Source organism: Mus caroli, unplaced genomic scaffold (genome assembly GCF_978045245.1).
Source record: "Mus caroli unplaced genomic scaffold, Mus_caroli_1 scaffold_13, whole genome shotgun sequence".
Lineage (NCBI taxonomy): Eukaryota > Metazoa > Chordata > Mammalia > Rodentia > Muridae > Mus > Mus caroli.
Window position 1 is genome coordinate 60174774 of NW_028227268.1, and position 16733 is coordinate 60191506.

Genomic DNA, 16733 nt, shown 5'->3' on the forward strand with positions numbered 1-16733 from the left:
CCTTTCCTTCCTCCCTCTTGAGGTTATAGGGGACCCTCACTAAACACTGAGAGGACACACGGTTAAAATGCTGAGCCCACAATGTGATGGAGTCAGTGTGCCTTCACGCCTATGCACACCTCTGTTTACACCACACAAGTCAAGGAGCAAACACCAGGGGCTGCGGTGGCATCCACTCCAGCTATCGGATCCAGGCTGATGGGGACAGTACGAAGAAACCAAGAAACCACCACTAACCGGCAACCTCTCTCAGACCCGTTCTCCACTGATTCAGTGAGTAAGCACCACAGCTTGTTCGCATGTGGTGTAGGGAAGCCAAGAAACGCACTGGCTCACCACACTGAACTCTTGAGAAAATCACCCTTAGTTTGCCACTGGGCCTTTCTAAGGAGGGAGCAAACATGCTTCCATCTCCTCAGGGAAGGAATCCTCAAAACATCAGACAGAAAGATGAAAATGAGGAGGGGATGAGGGTATCCAAGCTGTTTCCTACAAGTGTAGCCACTGGCCAGAACCTGGCCACATGGCCACACCAAGTCCCACTGATGAAATTTAGGAATCGGTTGCCATGCTCCAGCAGGGAAGGAAAAAAACTCAGAGGGGGAAACTAAATAGTGTGTATTGGGGAGGGGGGCATCTCTGGTAACTGAGGCTTGGGACAGGAGAGGATATGGGGAGTCTATGGGGGTGACTCTAGCTGAGACTCCTATCAGAGGGGGATAGAGAGACTAAAGTGGCCACCTGCTGTAGCCAGGCAAGACTTCCAGGAGGGCGGGGGCATCAATCCACCCACAAAACCTTCAACCCAACATTTGTCTTGCCTACAAGATGTGCAGGGATAAAGATGAAGTAGTGACGGAGGGAGCAGCCAACCAATGACTGCCCCAACTGGAGACCCATTCCATGCGAGAGAGCCAACCCAACACTACTAATAATGATACTCTGCTCTGCTTGCAGACAGGAGCCTGGCGTAACTGTCTCCTGGTGAGGCTTCATCCAGCAGATGGAGGCAGATGCAGAGACTCTCAGCCAAACATCAGGAGGAGTCCAGGGAGTCTTGTAGAAGAGTTGGGGATAGAAGTGAGCAAGGAGGAGGGGTCAAGGACACCATGAGAAAACCCACAGCATCAACTAACCTGGGGCTATGGGGCTCACAGAGCCTGGGCCACCAACCAGGGAGCATACAGGAGCTGGACCTGGACCTTACACATTTGTAGCAAATGTGCAGCTTGGTCTTCATGTGGGTCCCCTAACAAGTGACGTGGGAGCTGTCTCTGTTCCTTCCCGCTGGATCCCTTTGCCCTTACCTGGACTGCCTCTTTGGGCCTCAGTGGGAGAGGATGTACCTAGTCCTGCTGGGACTAGATGTCCGAGGGTGGTACCCAAGAGGGGTTCCCCTTCTCTGAAGAGAAGGGGGAGGGACAATGGGAGGAGGGATTTGTAAGGATGGGACTAGAAAGAAAGAAGGAAGGGGGGGGGCTGTGATCGAGATATAAAGTTAAAACAAACAAACAAACAAACAAACTTAAGGGGGGCAAGCGCTGGATCCTGCAGAGTCCAAAAGTAAGTCCATCCTGGTTTAGAATTTCAGACTCAAAACTATGGTCACTCCCAACTGATGCCAGTTAGCCTCCCAATCCTCAAGGTTTAAGTCTTTCTGATCAAATAAAAACCAATCTTTAGTAAGTACGGCCATCCTCGTTGGTCAGTCTGATGGCGAACAAGCACTTAGTAAACCCATCCAAAGGAAGACGATGGCTTTGGAGTGTGCTTTTCTTCCCCAGCCTCATCCTGCTTTAGATCCCACAGATGATCCCCAGGTTGTGTCCCCTCAAAGGTGTCACAGTGCCATGACTAAATGGGACCACGCATCTAATGCTTTGTAAACAGCAGTTTTATATAAATATAAAGCTATACACCTGCCAAGCTACAATCCAATAAAGATACTTAATAAACAAGACATTTAAAATGTGCCAACAATGGACAAGTGTATTCACGACATAATATAAAGATTCCAACAAAATTTACAATACTACAAAAGAATCCAGCTGCCTACAGTAGTTTACATTTGGTTTAGTCTATAGTATATTGCTTTGTCTTAGGAAATAACCTTAATACAAATATGTGATTTACAATATCCCCATTATAAAAGAAAAAATAAATTCATACAATGTTTTATAGGCATTTATTATGCCAAGTACTTAAGTAATTACTCTCATTATTTCATAAGAATGATGTTCTTATTAAAAGGTAGTATTTCATTAACTTAACGAAAAGACCACGAAGAGATTTTAGACAGTTCCAGAGAGATCTATGGTCACAAAGAAACATAGCAACAGCAGCCCCTGTATACCCACCACAGCTACAAAGGTCCACTTACGCCAAATGGACCTTGAGTAAATGACTCATATCCAACTAAAACCAAAATTTTAGAAATCAGTTAACATTAGTGCCCAAATTTAGCTTTTACTTGCTTATATAAGTCTAAGATAAGGAACTTTACCATACAGAACACATTAAAATTAATAACTTTCTAATTCATACATAAACCAACATGTTCACCCTTACCACTGATTCAAAACTTACCCCCAAAAACCATGTACAGGAATGCTATGCAAACACAGAAGTTGAGACAGACTGAACACCCCTTCCTACAGTCTATGGGTCAAGATGCGAAGGTCCACTCACACGTGCGAAGGACTTGCTGCTGCTACAGGACCGTCCATACAGATACCCAAGGCACACCTGACACTGTTTCCAGACACACAGACTTCCTGGTCCCATGGGGTTTCCTTCTTTTGAATAAGCTTCTAAGTAACAAACACACCCCAGTCTGCAACAGACCAAGCTCTAAACACCAAGAATCTTGTCCATTGCTCCCAGAGTCCATGACAGTCTTCATCTTTACTCATGAAGTCTGACCATCTCCAGTGTTCTGCAATAGAGAAAAAACTACCTCTTAATATCAACATTATTTCACTTCACATACCATGGAGCTCACAGTACCAGACCAAGGAAAACTGCATCTATCACTGTGCCAGCTCCTTCATTACATTACTTTCAATACCTTATTATAATAATTTTCATGCTTAAAAAGTAGACACAATGTAAAAGAAAACCTGTGGATTCCATCACCCACTCAGATATCCAACTTGTCATATTAAAGTGTTGACAGATTTCATGAGATAAAACAGTAATATTTTACCAAGGTTCAATCGCCAAAGTCCCTCCCAACTAAAAACACTACAGTCAGATGTGCTGACACACACCTCTAATCCTAGCTAGCAGGTGGATCTCCATGAGGTTCGAGGCCAGCCCGGTTGGTCTGCATAGCAAGGTCCAAGCCATCCAAGGGTACACAGTGAGACAATATCTCAAAAAAACCACACCAAACAAACAAAAAGAAAATCCCACAATACTAAAGCATACACAACAAGTGGACCAGAGCATTAGCCATGTAAAATCCAACAGTGGAAATCATGGCCCTCTAAGATGGCTCAGCAGGTAAAGGTGCCTTGTACAACACCACACTGGATGGTCTAAGTTTGATCTCCATGACCCGAGTGGGAAGGAGAGAACTGAGGTTGTCCTCTGACCTCCACATGCATGCTCTTGCACACACACATACCTACACACAAACCCCCTATATATATGTGTGTGTGTATATGTATACACATACATACGGACAGATATGTATATATACACATAAACACACATACATACACACTAATAAAAAAGTGTAATTTAAAAAACTATTAGTTCTCCCTAGTCCTTATCGTCTATAACAAGAACTGCGAGGTGGAATGAGGACTAACTCTCCGAGCACAGGTGGCCATCAGGCTCCGCCCTCCTGAGCAAGGCACCTTTCAGGGACTCTGTTACTCAGTGTAATGCTCGGCCATCAATGCATTAGAAATGCTAACCATGACACCATGCCCATATCTGCTGAATAAGAAGCCTCCTGGGTGTGTTCTGAGATCCACTGTCCTTCCTAACATTGATACTACACTAAACCTCACTGAGGATATTCACGTGAAAATCTAGAGGATTTTCCCAAGACATTTATCCAAATGTGTAAGCATAACTACTTCATTATTCCACGGAAAGCCTTAATTTCAACCATCATATTGGAGAAGAAGAAAATAAAGAAGCTTTGTGGGGGCTGGAAAGGTGACTCAATGGGTTAAAACTCTGGCTGCTCTTATAGAGGACCAGGTTCAATTCCTACCATCCACATGGTTGCTCACAAGCATCCATAGCGCTAGTCTCAGAGGAGTCTTCTGGACACCCCCACCTAGCTTCTGTGGACACCATGCACAGATGTAGCACACAGACATGCTAGGCAGAACACGCATACACACCCAAAACAAAATATGAGTGAATGAACAAACAAATCTTGTGTTCTGGACTGGGGATTACTTTAAAGCAACACTAATGATAAGTGTTTTTAATTTATTTGTGCTTATAAAGCCTAAAAACATACAATAATCATTCTTCCAGACCTTTCATTTAAAACAGCCATCATTAATGAAACCTGAGATAATCTATGAAAATGGGTGATTGTCAAGGATAGTTTATTTCTCTTGGTTTCAAAATAATTTTAAGAACTAATGATACATTTCTGGAATGTCCTAAAAGCCTCCAAAGAACAAGTAAAATATCCCTGTCATTAACTCATGACAAAATAATTGTGAAACTTAAAGAGCTACAAAGCATTTGGTGGGCTGGGGAGACAGCTCAGCAGTTAAGAGTACTGGTCGCTCTTCCAGAAGACAGCGTCTGATTCCTAGCACCCACATAGCAGCTCACAGCTGTCTGCAATGCCAGTCCAGGGCATCCAATCAATGCTGTCTTCTAGCCTCTGCGGGCACTGAGCACATGTGGTTTACAGACATAGAGGTTGTACGTTAAGAACAATTAGTGATTGAAAACAACCATTTGAAAATAAGCAAACTCTCCAAGAGTCAGACATGATTCGATCAGTCCCAGATCACACCCAGAGAACACCTACTTGTCTTAGAAACTGCTTTCCAAGATACGACGTAGCCATGCTGGTTAAGTTCTTCTTGCTGCCCACTTTACACCGGATATAACCATATAGGTTGGCACCTTGCAGCACCACACCCATGATCACCACAGCCTAGGAGAGAGGAATCACGCAACAGTTACTAGCCCCAAACCAACTTTTCTCTACACTGATAAATGAGACCGGGTTGACTGTGGTGATAAAACAAGGTGCTGCATGTCAGAGGTCAAACCAATGAGACTCCTCCGCCTGCAGAAGACACCTCACTGACACTGCTCCGTACAAGGCACTGGCCTTCACTGGGAATCGCCATTTTCATCCACACTTGTAGCTATGTTCCTGTTGCCATGATAAAACACAACGGCCAAGACAACAGACAGAAGGAAGCATTTATTTTGGCTGATGGTTCCAGAGGGATGGAGTTGGTGATGGCGAGGCAGGAGCTCAGGCAGGCATGGCAGCTATAGCACATGCTGAGGGCTCCCACCCCAAACCACAAGCCCAAAGCAGAGAGCAAACCAGCGGTAGGTTGGGGCCTTAAACTCCCCAGGCCTGTACCCACTAATGCTGGCACACAACTCTGAAGCCTTGCCAAACAGCACCACCGACTGGCAACCATGGTTCTTAATCCTGAAACTGTAGGGAGCAACCACTACACATCCACAGTCAGCCTCATCTTCCCTTCACGCTGAGCACACTGGGCAGGTCAGGGAGAGCTGCAGTGCACTGACAAAGCACGGATCAGCTGGTTCATGGGAAGGGAACAGGCTGCTCTCCCACAGCAGGAGGAATGTACTGTGCAAAGCTGCTTGGCCCTGGGGCCACCCCAGACACCTAGAACTGAGAGGAGACAGGAGACTCATGCTCACTCTTAAACATGATTTTAAAAGAACTAACTGACAAGCTGATATCCTACAATTAAATACTCTACAAAACTCAGCGAACAACTTCAGTCAACAACACACAGTTGAAATCCCATGGGCCAAAAGCAAGGCCTGTCACTCAAGTCTATTGTTTCTCAAGTCCCACTTTTAGTTCAAAGCAGCCGCAGGCAACATGCAAACAGAGCAAGCTGTGCTTCAGCAGCCGTGTGCAAGAACAGATGTGCGCTGGACCGGCCTCAAATCCACAGCGCGCTTGCCCCTGCTCTAAGTCCTTGTACTAGCAACAAGTACATGCAGGAACCACCGCTGTGAAAAACAAAACAGCTAGACAGGATCTAAGAAGACACCATGTAAGGAAACAAGTATGTATAAACCTAAAAATAATCAGCCAAGTTGGGAAACACTGGAAAATGGCCTGACTAGCTCATATATTTTAAGGGTAATCTGAAAGAACTTTATTAAAATGAAAACCAAAAAGAAGCAGAGCTTATACTCTGTTCTAATCTTACATCTCATGGAAACACATAGAAGATTAAAGATAATTACCGGATGCCTAGGTAAATGTAAAACCTCATGCCTACTTCGGTAGCCTCCCAAGTTCACACTGGGTTGCTCTTGGGCATATGTGCCCATGCCATGGGGCAAATCCACTTGCAGATGGAGCATGGATCCTGCCGAACCACCAGATTAAATGAAGATAAACCTTAAAATGGATTTCTAAACTGAAGACGGAGAGTGAAGTCACACATCATAATCTCCCTCTCCTTGTAAGGCAACAAGTAGGCTTTTAAAATGATTATAATTCTACTTGTGTATGTGTGTGTACATGCGTGTGTACACATGTATGTAAAGGCTCACGTTAACTGGGCATTCTCCTATTCATTCTCCACCTGATTCCAAACTGAGCCTCTCACTGAATCCAGAATTTGCCAAGTTGTCTAAACTGGCTGGGCAAAAAGCCCGAGGGATTGTTCCTCTCCCCTGTGCCTCCCCAGCACTGAGACTACAGAGGCACACTGCTGCACCAGCCTTTACTGGGGAAGCTAGGATTCAATTCAAGTCCTCTTGCTTGAGCAGCAAGCACTTTACCCTGAGCTGTCATCCCAGAAAACAAATAAGCCAGTGTAGTGGTTTGAATATGCTCAGCCCAGGGAGCGATACTATTAGGAGGTGTGGCCTTGTTGGAGTTAAGTGTAGCCTTCTTGGAGGATGTGTGTCACTTTGGAGTGAGCTTGGAGACCCTCCTCCTAGCTTCCTGGAAGACAGTAGTCTTCTCCTGGCTGCCTTTGGATCAAGATGTAGAACTCCTCAGCTCCTCCAGCACCATGTCTGCCTGGACACTGCCATGCTTCCCACCATGATGATAATGGACTGAAACTCTAAGCCTGTGAGCCAGCCTCAATTAAATGTTGTCCTTTATAAGAGTTGCCTTGGTCGTGTTATCTCTTCACAGCAATAAAACCCTAACTAAGATAAACACAGAGAAGAGCTGCTGCTCAGAGAAAGGGTCAGTCTGGTGTCACTCTGCAAGAAGCTCCAAGAGAAACTAATGACTATCACCTTACAACTCAAAGAGAAGCACAAAGTCAAAGGACATGCACAGCTGTAAGAGAAAATGCAGAAATGCAAGACAGGACTGAGGCTTCTCGAGCTGCAGCCATGGCAGAATCAGAGGCTCAGGCAAGTGTCCACAGCCAACCGGAAGACAGAAATGGCAATCCCTAGAAGGTAAGCCCCACACAAGCTAGCCAAATCAGCAGGGCCTAGCTGCACTCTTTCTCACATTTATGTGCAGACCCCTGATCACAGCATTACCATTCAGATAACAGTAGTGACCATGAACCTAAGTAAATGCATGGAAAACATCAAGAATCCCCCTACAGGGCAGCAGCATGGGCAAGATGGTCACAGAAGAGCTGCCACTGTGAGTATCAGCAAAATGGACAGAGAAAAAGAAAAGCCACTCCACAAAACCCCAGCAGCAGACAGCGAAGCAGCACACTGCCAAAGGCAAGGCAGAATCCATGCTGGAAGGGCCAAGGCTGTGGGCCTACAGAAGCTGAAGGCGAGAGTCAAGGCTTAACTGATGCCAGTTTTCCTGCTAAAGCAAAACATGAGTTTGCACAGTGAATGGGCACAGGGTACCAGAATGGTTGGTACACAATAAATGCAGACATATCCTGTCTGTGGCACTTTTACCATTGGGGGAGAGAGAGAGAGAGAGAGAGACTGACTGCCGGGGGGGGGGGGGAGAGAGAGAGAGAGAGAGACTGACTGACTGCCGGAGCAGTAGATAGCAGGGTATAGCACGGGATGGTGCCGTTTTTTATAATATTTCCCGAAACAGTTGTGCTGTCTTCCACAAAGCACAGGTGCACACACCCATGTGCTGCCTCGACACAAACACAGGAACACATGCACACTCACGAGCAGATCAAGAACAAAGAATCAGAAAGTACTTTAAAGGGTAATTATTCTCAATCGTAACAAACAACACAGGAACAAACAACACAGGAACAAACAAAAATGGAAAAAAGACAGGGGCAGAAGGTTTCTTTTCATCTACAGCAAGTCTTTAAGTAAGTGGTTCTCAACCTGTGGGTCTCAACCCCTTTAGGGGCTGCCTATCAGATATTTACATTATGATTCATAACAGTCCAAAATTCTGGGTATGAAGTAGCAACAAAAATAATTTTAAAGTTGGGGGCCACAACACTATGAGGAAAGGGTCACCGCATTAGGGAGGCAGAGGACCACTACTTTAAGTCAGTAAAAACATTCAAGTTTAGTACTTGGAGTGATAAATAAAAGCACTACGCCTAAATTAAAATCACAAGACCCACAAGTGAGAAACCATAAATGCTGACTCCACTATACTGCAGAAAATCCATAAACACTGAAGATATTGCCTAATTTGCAAAAGATTAGATACAAATATATAGACATGATTACAAAATAAAAATGAACAAAACTCCTACATAACAGGAAAATATGAGTGTACACACACAAAACCAAGTTGTCACAACAAGACAGGGGCCGGACACACTAACCCCTGGGGAGCAGGAATCCACTTACGACTACAGTGCACGAAGCCTGTGCCTGTCAAATGCAGCAAACTCTACTGTTACAGAGACTCAGTTTGGCTCGGGTGACAGACTGTAGGTTTCAAACACAGCAGGAATAGTATTTCTGTCTCATATGGTCTTCCATATCCTCCTAAGCCCAGAGAAGAGAACCCAATGACCACTCCTTGACCCCGGTGAGCGGCAGCAATAGTGACAGGTTCACACGGCGACTCAACCAGTGAGCTGGACACCCCAAAGGTTGCCCTGACCCAATCGCCGGTGAAGCCAGCACACAGTTGTTCTAAGCTCCTGAGGTCTCTGGTGATCTACTAGCCAAAATAAGCAAGCAGAATAGATTACCAACCAGTTTCCTTAAAAAAAACACAACAACCACTGACACCAGGGAGGCTGGTGTGTGGCTGTGCCCTGTGCTCAAGGGAAAACAGAGGTGAGGACCGGAACTCAGAACTACAAGAGAAAGCTGCCCAGTCAGGCTGGGCCTGGCGGATGGGTCAGATGATGACTAACTACAGTTATCCCTGAACGCTGATACTCACCAGCCACTTCACTCTGAAGGAAAAGAGGGCACTAAAGGCAAAGATCACCCACAGCACGGGGCAGGCGATGAGTCCTAGCCAAAAGATTCGTGACTCGGCCTCAGAAATTGGTTTGCTGTCTTGAGGCGTTGACTACAAAAACAAACAACACAAGCATCATTTCAACCACTGATGTCAGATTTATCAGTAAAAGTCGCTTTTTAAACAGAGAACACACTGTACTTAAATTCTAAGTTTGATAGAGGCGATCCAAGTCCAAAGTTAGAACCAAATGCACAAATTAGAGGCTCTGCCACTAAACGACCTTAATAAAACAAGTTATTAGACTTTGTTTTGACTCAGGAACTTTGCAACTCAGGACAGACTAGGAAGACATGGCCTTTCACAGCCATGAAACTCAATTCTTCTTGCACTAGTGCTGTTCATTCATAAGAAAGGTGAGGTAAGGAAATCAGTGCATCCTCTCAGAGACTGCATGTCCCAGCAAACCCAGGAAGTGACAAGGAAATGAGTGATTTCCGAGGAGACTGATGTCAGGAATGTAAGCTCACTGAGCACGAGGTTGCTTTCTGAGATGTAGAACTTGGAAGGCTCTTCTAAGCAGTGGGCAGGCAATTTACATGGTAGGATTGCCAAGATTCTTCTTCTCTGTCTCCAAAAAAAAAAAAAAATTCCACAAGAAAGTGAAATGTTCACTATTAGGAAGCAGGGTGACCCAAAACAAACAAGTTCCCCACAGTTACGAGGGCACCGGCTTAAAGAATAGACCAATCATGACCCTGAAGCCAGCTGCAATCTTCTTCTGGACAAATGGGAAATGACCATGGGGGCAAAGACAGAAAAATATATGGGAGAAAGTGTCTGCTGAACACAGAAAGATCCAAGGCGATGCCCAGCAACGCAACAAAGCTGGGGGCAACCAGGAAGACTCGTCAGCAGGCCGACAGGCAGCCTGCCCTGCTCTCAGGAGCCTGGCCTGAGTCCGCCTTGTTTCTAGACAGAAGCAGCAGAAGCATTGTACTTTGGTGGCTACCTGACTTCGTGCTAACAGGGCAGGTGATATACACAGTGCTTTCGGCCTGGACTCTTCCACCCTTCGGTCCCCAGGAGGAACGTGCACACACTATTTATTTACCTTTCTGGACTCAAACACCCAGTGGCTCTTCCCATCCTCATCAATATGATTCCACCAACGCAGGCCGACCATTAGTCTACCTGTGACATTCTGGGAAAGAGTAATATGAACACACATTTTTAAATGATTATTTGAAGCAATATAAATCCTTTCTTAGTGTACTACTTCACTAATTCAGCTCTCCCCAGAATAACCAGCTAACCCTACATTCCAAGCCTGACTAAGAACTAAACAAAAATGGCCATGCCAAGAGCAGGGTGCATGCAGCGCATAGGATAAGCAACGAGCACACCCACAGCAGCACTCTTTCTTCTCCCTAGGACGGAATGCTTGTCCTTCCGCCACATCCCTATTTCCTTCTTACGTCTCCTTCCTTCTTTCTAGTTTTAATCTTAAGATTAATTTTTAAGACTAACACCATGACCTAAGCAACTTGGAGAAGAAAGGGTTTATTCTGCTTACACTTCCAGGTTATAGTTCATCATTAATGGCAGTCAGGGCAGGAACTCACGCAGGGCAGGAACCTGACAGCAGGAACTGATACAGAGGCCATGGAGGAGGCTGCCTACTAGTTTGCTCCTTATGGCCGGCTCAGCTGCTTTCGTAAAGCGCCTGGGACTGTGTGCCCAGAGGAGGCAGCACCCATAATGAGTTGAGTTCTCCCTGATGAATTACTATTTATTTATAATTTACTATTCAAGAAAATGCCCTACAGGCTTGCCTACAGACCAGTATTTTGGAGGCATTTTCTCAACTGAGGTTCCCTCCTCTCTGGCAACTCTAGCTTGTGTCAAGCTGGCATAAAATTAGCCAGTACAGAGTCCCATATCATAGACCTAGAACTCACTATGTAGACCATGCTAGTCTGAGTTTGTGATCCTTCTGCTCCTGCCTCCCAAGCGCTAAGATTACAGGCATACAGCACATGCCCATCCGAGGCCCCAGTTCTTCTCGTCTTACAGTACCAAGGTATTTTGTGTTTGAATTGGTCTGATGTTATCTAATGTCACTGTTTTTGGTCAGAGCTTGATTTTGACCCAATCTCAGAATTCTTATCTTCAGAATGGGATTTTGAACAATATTTATCTCCTTAAGAGTATATTTTTTACTACTGAAACAAATGTGCCCTTACTTCTAAACCCCATTTGTAAGCATGGAAATGCTTCAGACATTGAAAAATAACCTATGGAGGCAAACTTGCCCTTGGCTGTGAAGACTGATCCCAGGGCCCAAGTTCCTGGAGCTTTTACAAAACAAAAAAGAAAAGGATACTTCTTAAACATCTGCAAACTATACTGGAACTTTACATAGACACTATACCCAGATTATTCATAAATCTCATCAGAATAAAACATGTCGATTCTATGGCTGCTAGTGATATTTGTAGCTTCGCACAGGGCACCACAACTGAGCAGTGTTTATGTGAACGGTGTGCCTGGCACTTCAACACAGAGAAGGTCTAAAGTAATGAATGAACTAACAGCAATCCACAATGCTGTCCTGTTCCTTTCAATTTATTCGTTATTTGAATTCATATTAAATACAGTTTTAAAATAGAAACAGAACCTACCTTTACTGCCCAAAAGTCGCATGACAGCAGCAAGATAATTGTCACCATGCAGGCGATAAAGCTGCTACTGAGCAGCTCGCAGAGGAGATAGACCACAACCGCACTGACCCGGAAGAACAGATGGAAGAAGGATGCCACGGGGTGCCTAAAAGCAAGGCACAGCAGCGCCGTTACACTTCACTGCAAGAGCCAGCAACCCACAACCATGAGATAAGGGGAAGAGGAAGCCAGCAGCTTACCCTCAAGTGCCCACCACTACACTAGGTTATACCGTCACAAGAAAACAGAGTACATGAACTGACTCTAACACCTCATTGAGTATAAACTATCTTACCAGCTTAGATTATCTAATCACGCCACAAGAGCCCCAGGGTGAGAAATCACTTCAAGCATTACGACAAAGTCATCGTACAGTTTTGTCTCTTTCTTTCCCTCCCCCTGCCCTCATGACAAATAGGATCTCACTAGGTAGCTCAGGCCACCCTCACCTTCATACTCTTCCTGTCCTTGCCTCCGGGAGTACATGCACACATCATCATACACGTATGTATGGGGTTTTTGTAAATTAAATGCTTTTTAATCTATTCAGTTGTGTGACCATCACCACAATCAATTTAACAATACTTTATTACTCCAAAAAGCAAAGCTGTCCCCACTGGCAATCATCCCTCTGTTCTTCCCAACCCCCTGGACCTAAGCAACCAATCATCTTCTGTCTCTGCCAATTCACCCATTAGGGACACTCCATCAAAGTAAAATCATGCAACATTTTGCCTCCTGTGACCAACACCTTCACTTAGCACAGTGTTTTCAAGATTCAAGTAGAATTTTGACTTAAGTTAATTTCTTTACAGGAAATACATTTAGATGTACATTTAATTTTGTGCTACTTATACAAGATGTAATTCTGAAATTTACAAAAGAAATCAAAATGTATCTATAAAAATTATAATCTCCTTATTTTTGTAGTTTTCGTTTGTTTTTTGTTTTTTATTTTTTAAGCTGAGAACTGAACCCAGAGCCTTGAGCTCTACCACTGAGCTAAAGAAATAGTGCATCTTCAGGAAACAGCGGTCAGCATGGACTTTAAAATATCAGTGCTCAAATAACGGATTTACAGGTTTGCTAATCTGAAAGTTCAGTGTTGAACAAAATCTGCATGCCAGCTACTAATCTCAAGTTACCTATCCCTCATCCTATGCCAAACCAACAGGCATGCCTAACCTACTCTGCCTTGTTTTGAACCTCAGAACCTCCCTGCCCCCTAGACAGCAGTACTGGTGTTCGAGGTGTGGGAGACCCTAAGAGGTGGTCCTATCTAGGAGGAGTGGGTCACCTAAGGCAGATTATGGTTCTTTCTGTTTCTAGACTGCCATGACGCCCTCTGCCACAATGTCCTGCATCACCAAGGGCCCAGAAGCAAAGCCAAACTGCAAGCAACCACGCACTGAGACTTCCAACACACCTTACACCTTCCCCCCTCTCTTTCTGATTTTGTCAGATGTTTTCTCATATCAAAAAGTGGGACAGGGAGCTGGGTGTGGTAGCACACACCTTTAATCCCAGCACTAAGGAGGCAGAGACAGGCGATCTCTCTGAATTCTGGCCCAACCAAATCTATATAGTGGAACTGTGTCAAAACAAAAACAAAACAAAAAAATAAATAAAATGCCAACACAAATCCCATCAGCTAGCACCAACATTTGGACAGAATAGACAGTAACATAACTCCAACTCAACCTTGTACCTGATTTTGGATTTTCTTGTTCTATTGGTTGTCTCCTCTTCTGCATCAAACAGTGAGACATCTTCAGTGTCATCATTACTGTCCTGTTAGCAAAGTAAATATCTATGATAAAAAGGAAATCCAGTGCTTGTGTGCCTACTACACACAAACCTACACAATGCTCAAAACGGAAGGTGAAGTCATGAGTCACAAGTACTAGGGATTCACAGCGTAGGAAAAAAGGCACCTAGAGATCTTCTACCCCCACTCCAGTCATTGGAAGAAAACCCCCTGTGAGAATCTAATAATCAGTTAACAGCAGCCTGAGCCCTGAAAGAGGAGCAGCAGATGGTGCTCCCCAATACCAACATCCACTGTCAGCTAATCTCTCCCGAGTCACAGAGAAAACTGAAGCTATTGGGGATACACTTAAATGGCTTTTGGCTCCTTCACAATGCCTTCTCTTCTTATCGGAGGCTGAATAACCACCATCATGCCTCTAGGACTTGCTCCATCATTTTCTTCCTATTCTTTCAAGTAGCTCTTTCTAATTAATATATAAAACCTCTCACACCAAATCGATGATCCTGGACGAGGGATAAAGTGCTCCCAGGAGGATCCCAACACCTGAAGAATGCTACTCCAAAGATGACTCCTAAAAGTCTGCTGGGTTTCTAACATCCTTCTGTGAACTCCTAAGAACAGGTCGGGATGTAAAGTGATAAAGTCATGGGAAAAGGCAAGAACGGATACAGAGCAGCAGGGAACGGAGAACTTCCAACTAGAATGGAGGAGAACGAATTCTAAGTATGTAAGGACAATGAATGGAGAGACATCCAAGACATATAACTCTCCAAGTTATATGGAGAGCTTTTACTTTTTTAAGATTATAGAGTACACTTGTGGCCCCTTCTGCTTGTAATGCCAGCACTTGAAAGACTGAGTCAAGACAGTTATAGTCAGTTGGAGAAGGGTGAAAAAAAATAGAAGAAATTAAAGCATGGCTTTGAGCTAACACCAACAAGATTTTTCAGGGGGCGGGGAAGGGGGGGACGGGGAAGGGGGGGGACGGGGAAGGGGGGGGAACAATGGAAGGCTACCAACAGTGCATCTCATGAATGCTTCCCAGTGAACAAAGGTGAATCAGCTGTAACCCAACAGTGGAGTACACAGGATCCACAGAAGAACCTGTGGGTGATTAGCAAAGATGCAGGGAGGGGGTTGGTAAGAAAATCCCAGGAGGAGGGGCTGCTTCTAGGTAATAAGAAAGAAAATTATCAGACAAACAACAACAACAAAAAACAAAAAAACACAAGGGAATAGATGTTTAAGTCTGCAGAGATATTTTAATGCACAGGTTGCCTGGGGGAAGGAAGGTAATGACTATAAAGATGTCAAATGCCCAGCAGGTGGAAGGACTTATGGTCACAGACTTAAGAGTATGAAAAGGCTGCATGGTTGTCTTTCCACAGCTTCCTTTGATATAAGTGCACCTTCAGAGCTGATCTGAAACCATCAATGAATTTTTTTCTACTCCACATTTCCACAAAGTAGACTTTTCTTATCACAGATTCTAGTTGGCCCATCCTGAGACACTTGGTATGTCACTATGTCTTCATTATTATGATCCGAAAATATGTTGTTCCCCAACCTAACCTCTCCCCACCCCAACCCCCACCGCCGGCCATCCTACCCTTTGCAGATCCCATCTCCTCGAACACCCCAACCTGACAATGAAACCTGTGTGACACAATCTACATGGGAGTTCACAGTAAAAAAAAAAAAAAAAAAAAAAAAAATTTGTTTTTTTTGTTTGTTTTTTTGTTTGTTGGGTTGGTTTTTCGAGACAGGATTTCCCTGGCTGTCCTGGAACTCACTCTGTAGATCAGGCTGGTCTCGAACTTAGAAATCCACCTGCCTCTGCCTCCCGAGTGCTGGGATTAAAGGCGTGCGCCACCACGCCCAGCTTCACAGTAAAATTTTAAAGGAAGAAAATATATTACATGTACTAATCTCTGGCCGAAAGACAATTGGCTACATCGACCTCTACGGGTACAAAGGCGATAACCATCGTGATTATCTGTGTACAGCGTGGTAACACTGGAACCCAAGGCTCTGGCAATCTCTCCCTACAGGACCGCCCTGCACTTGAGTATCAGGGCCCTACTGGCCATTCCCCTTATCCGGGCAGGCTATGGGGAGACGGGTTACCCCCGACCTCACACCCAGAGATCCTGCAGCCAGTGTGCTCCACACCCGCTGACAGGAGGCCTCTGTGCCTCCGGGGTCACCGGTGCACCCTATCCCTCACAGTCCACAAACCCTCTAGCGACAATTTGCCCGGGGCCGGCCCTCCTACCCACCCACCTGCAGTTCCTACAGTTCAGGCAGTGGGCGGGCACACCGACCCAACAGCCTCGGGCGACTGGGCAAGACCCCCAGCCCCAACGCAAGCACCGGCTCCCGGCGCTCGGCCGCCATCCCTCACCTGCGACAACATGACGACCCTGCTCCAACCCGCCCCCCACTTCCGGGAGCCACGACAGCGCAGCTGCCACGCGATCCAGCTCTACAGCCGACGTCACAAGCGCACCAGGAAGCCACTTGGTGGGAGGGCGCAACTCCAGAGACCGGAAGGCGGTAGGCGGGTCCATGCCACGGGGGCGGGGCTCCATGGTGGGCGGGGCGGGAAGAGCTGGTCCACGCGGCGGACGCTGGCAGTAGGAGGCGGGGTGTGTGGGCGGGGCCTTGCCACAGAGACTCAGTAGGG

At 45.5% G+C, this 16733-nt stretch overlaps 1 protein-coding gene across 2 annotated transcripts; it reads right to left on the reverse strand.

Annotated features, from left to right (window-relative positions):
- Positions 1-1876: 1876 nt before the first annotated feature.
- Positions 1877-16585, reverse strand: Tvp23c (trans-golgi network vesicle protein 23 homolog C). Of its 2 annotated transcripts, none has more exons than XM_021176458.3 (7): positions 16452-16585; positions 13985-14067; positions 12238-12382; positions 10668-10757; positions 9533-9664; positions 5012-5140; positions 1877-2935 (listed from the first exon to the last, which is right to left on the reverse strand). In XM_021176458.3, exons 1-7 carry the CDS (start codon positions 16461-16463, stop codon positions 2909-2911), a joined length of 618 nt encoding a protein of 205 aa, XP_021032117.1. In that variant the 5' UTR covers positions 16464-16585; the 3' UTR covers positions 1877-2908. The 2 variants fall into 2 exon arrangements, with proteins under 2 accessions (XP_021032117.1, XP_029339931.1); XM_029484071.2 differs by having other exon boundaries at positions 16331-16564.
- Positions 16586-16733: the final 148 nt, after the last annotated feature.

Excerpts from the sequence above, each read along its gene's own strand:
- Tvp23c (XM_021176458.3), bottom strand. Across the intron at positions 12,383-13,984 it reads ACAAGAAAATCCAAAATCAG|GCACCCCGTGGCATCCTTCT; the intron begins GTACAAGGTTGA and ends CCTTGCTTTTAG. Across the intron at positions 9,665-10,667 it reads GGGTGTTTGAGTCCAGAAAG|TCAACGCCTCAAGACAGCAA; the intron begins GTAAATAAATAG and ends TTGTTTTTGTAG.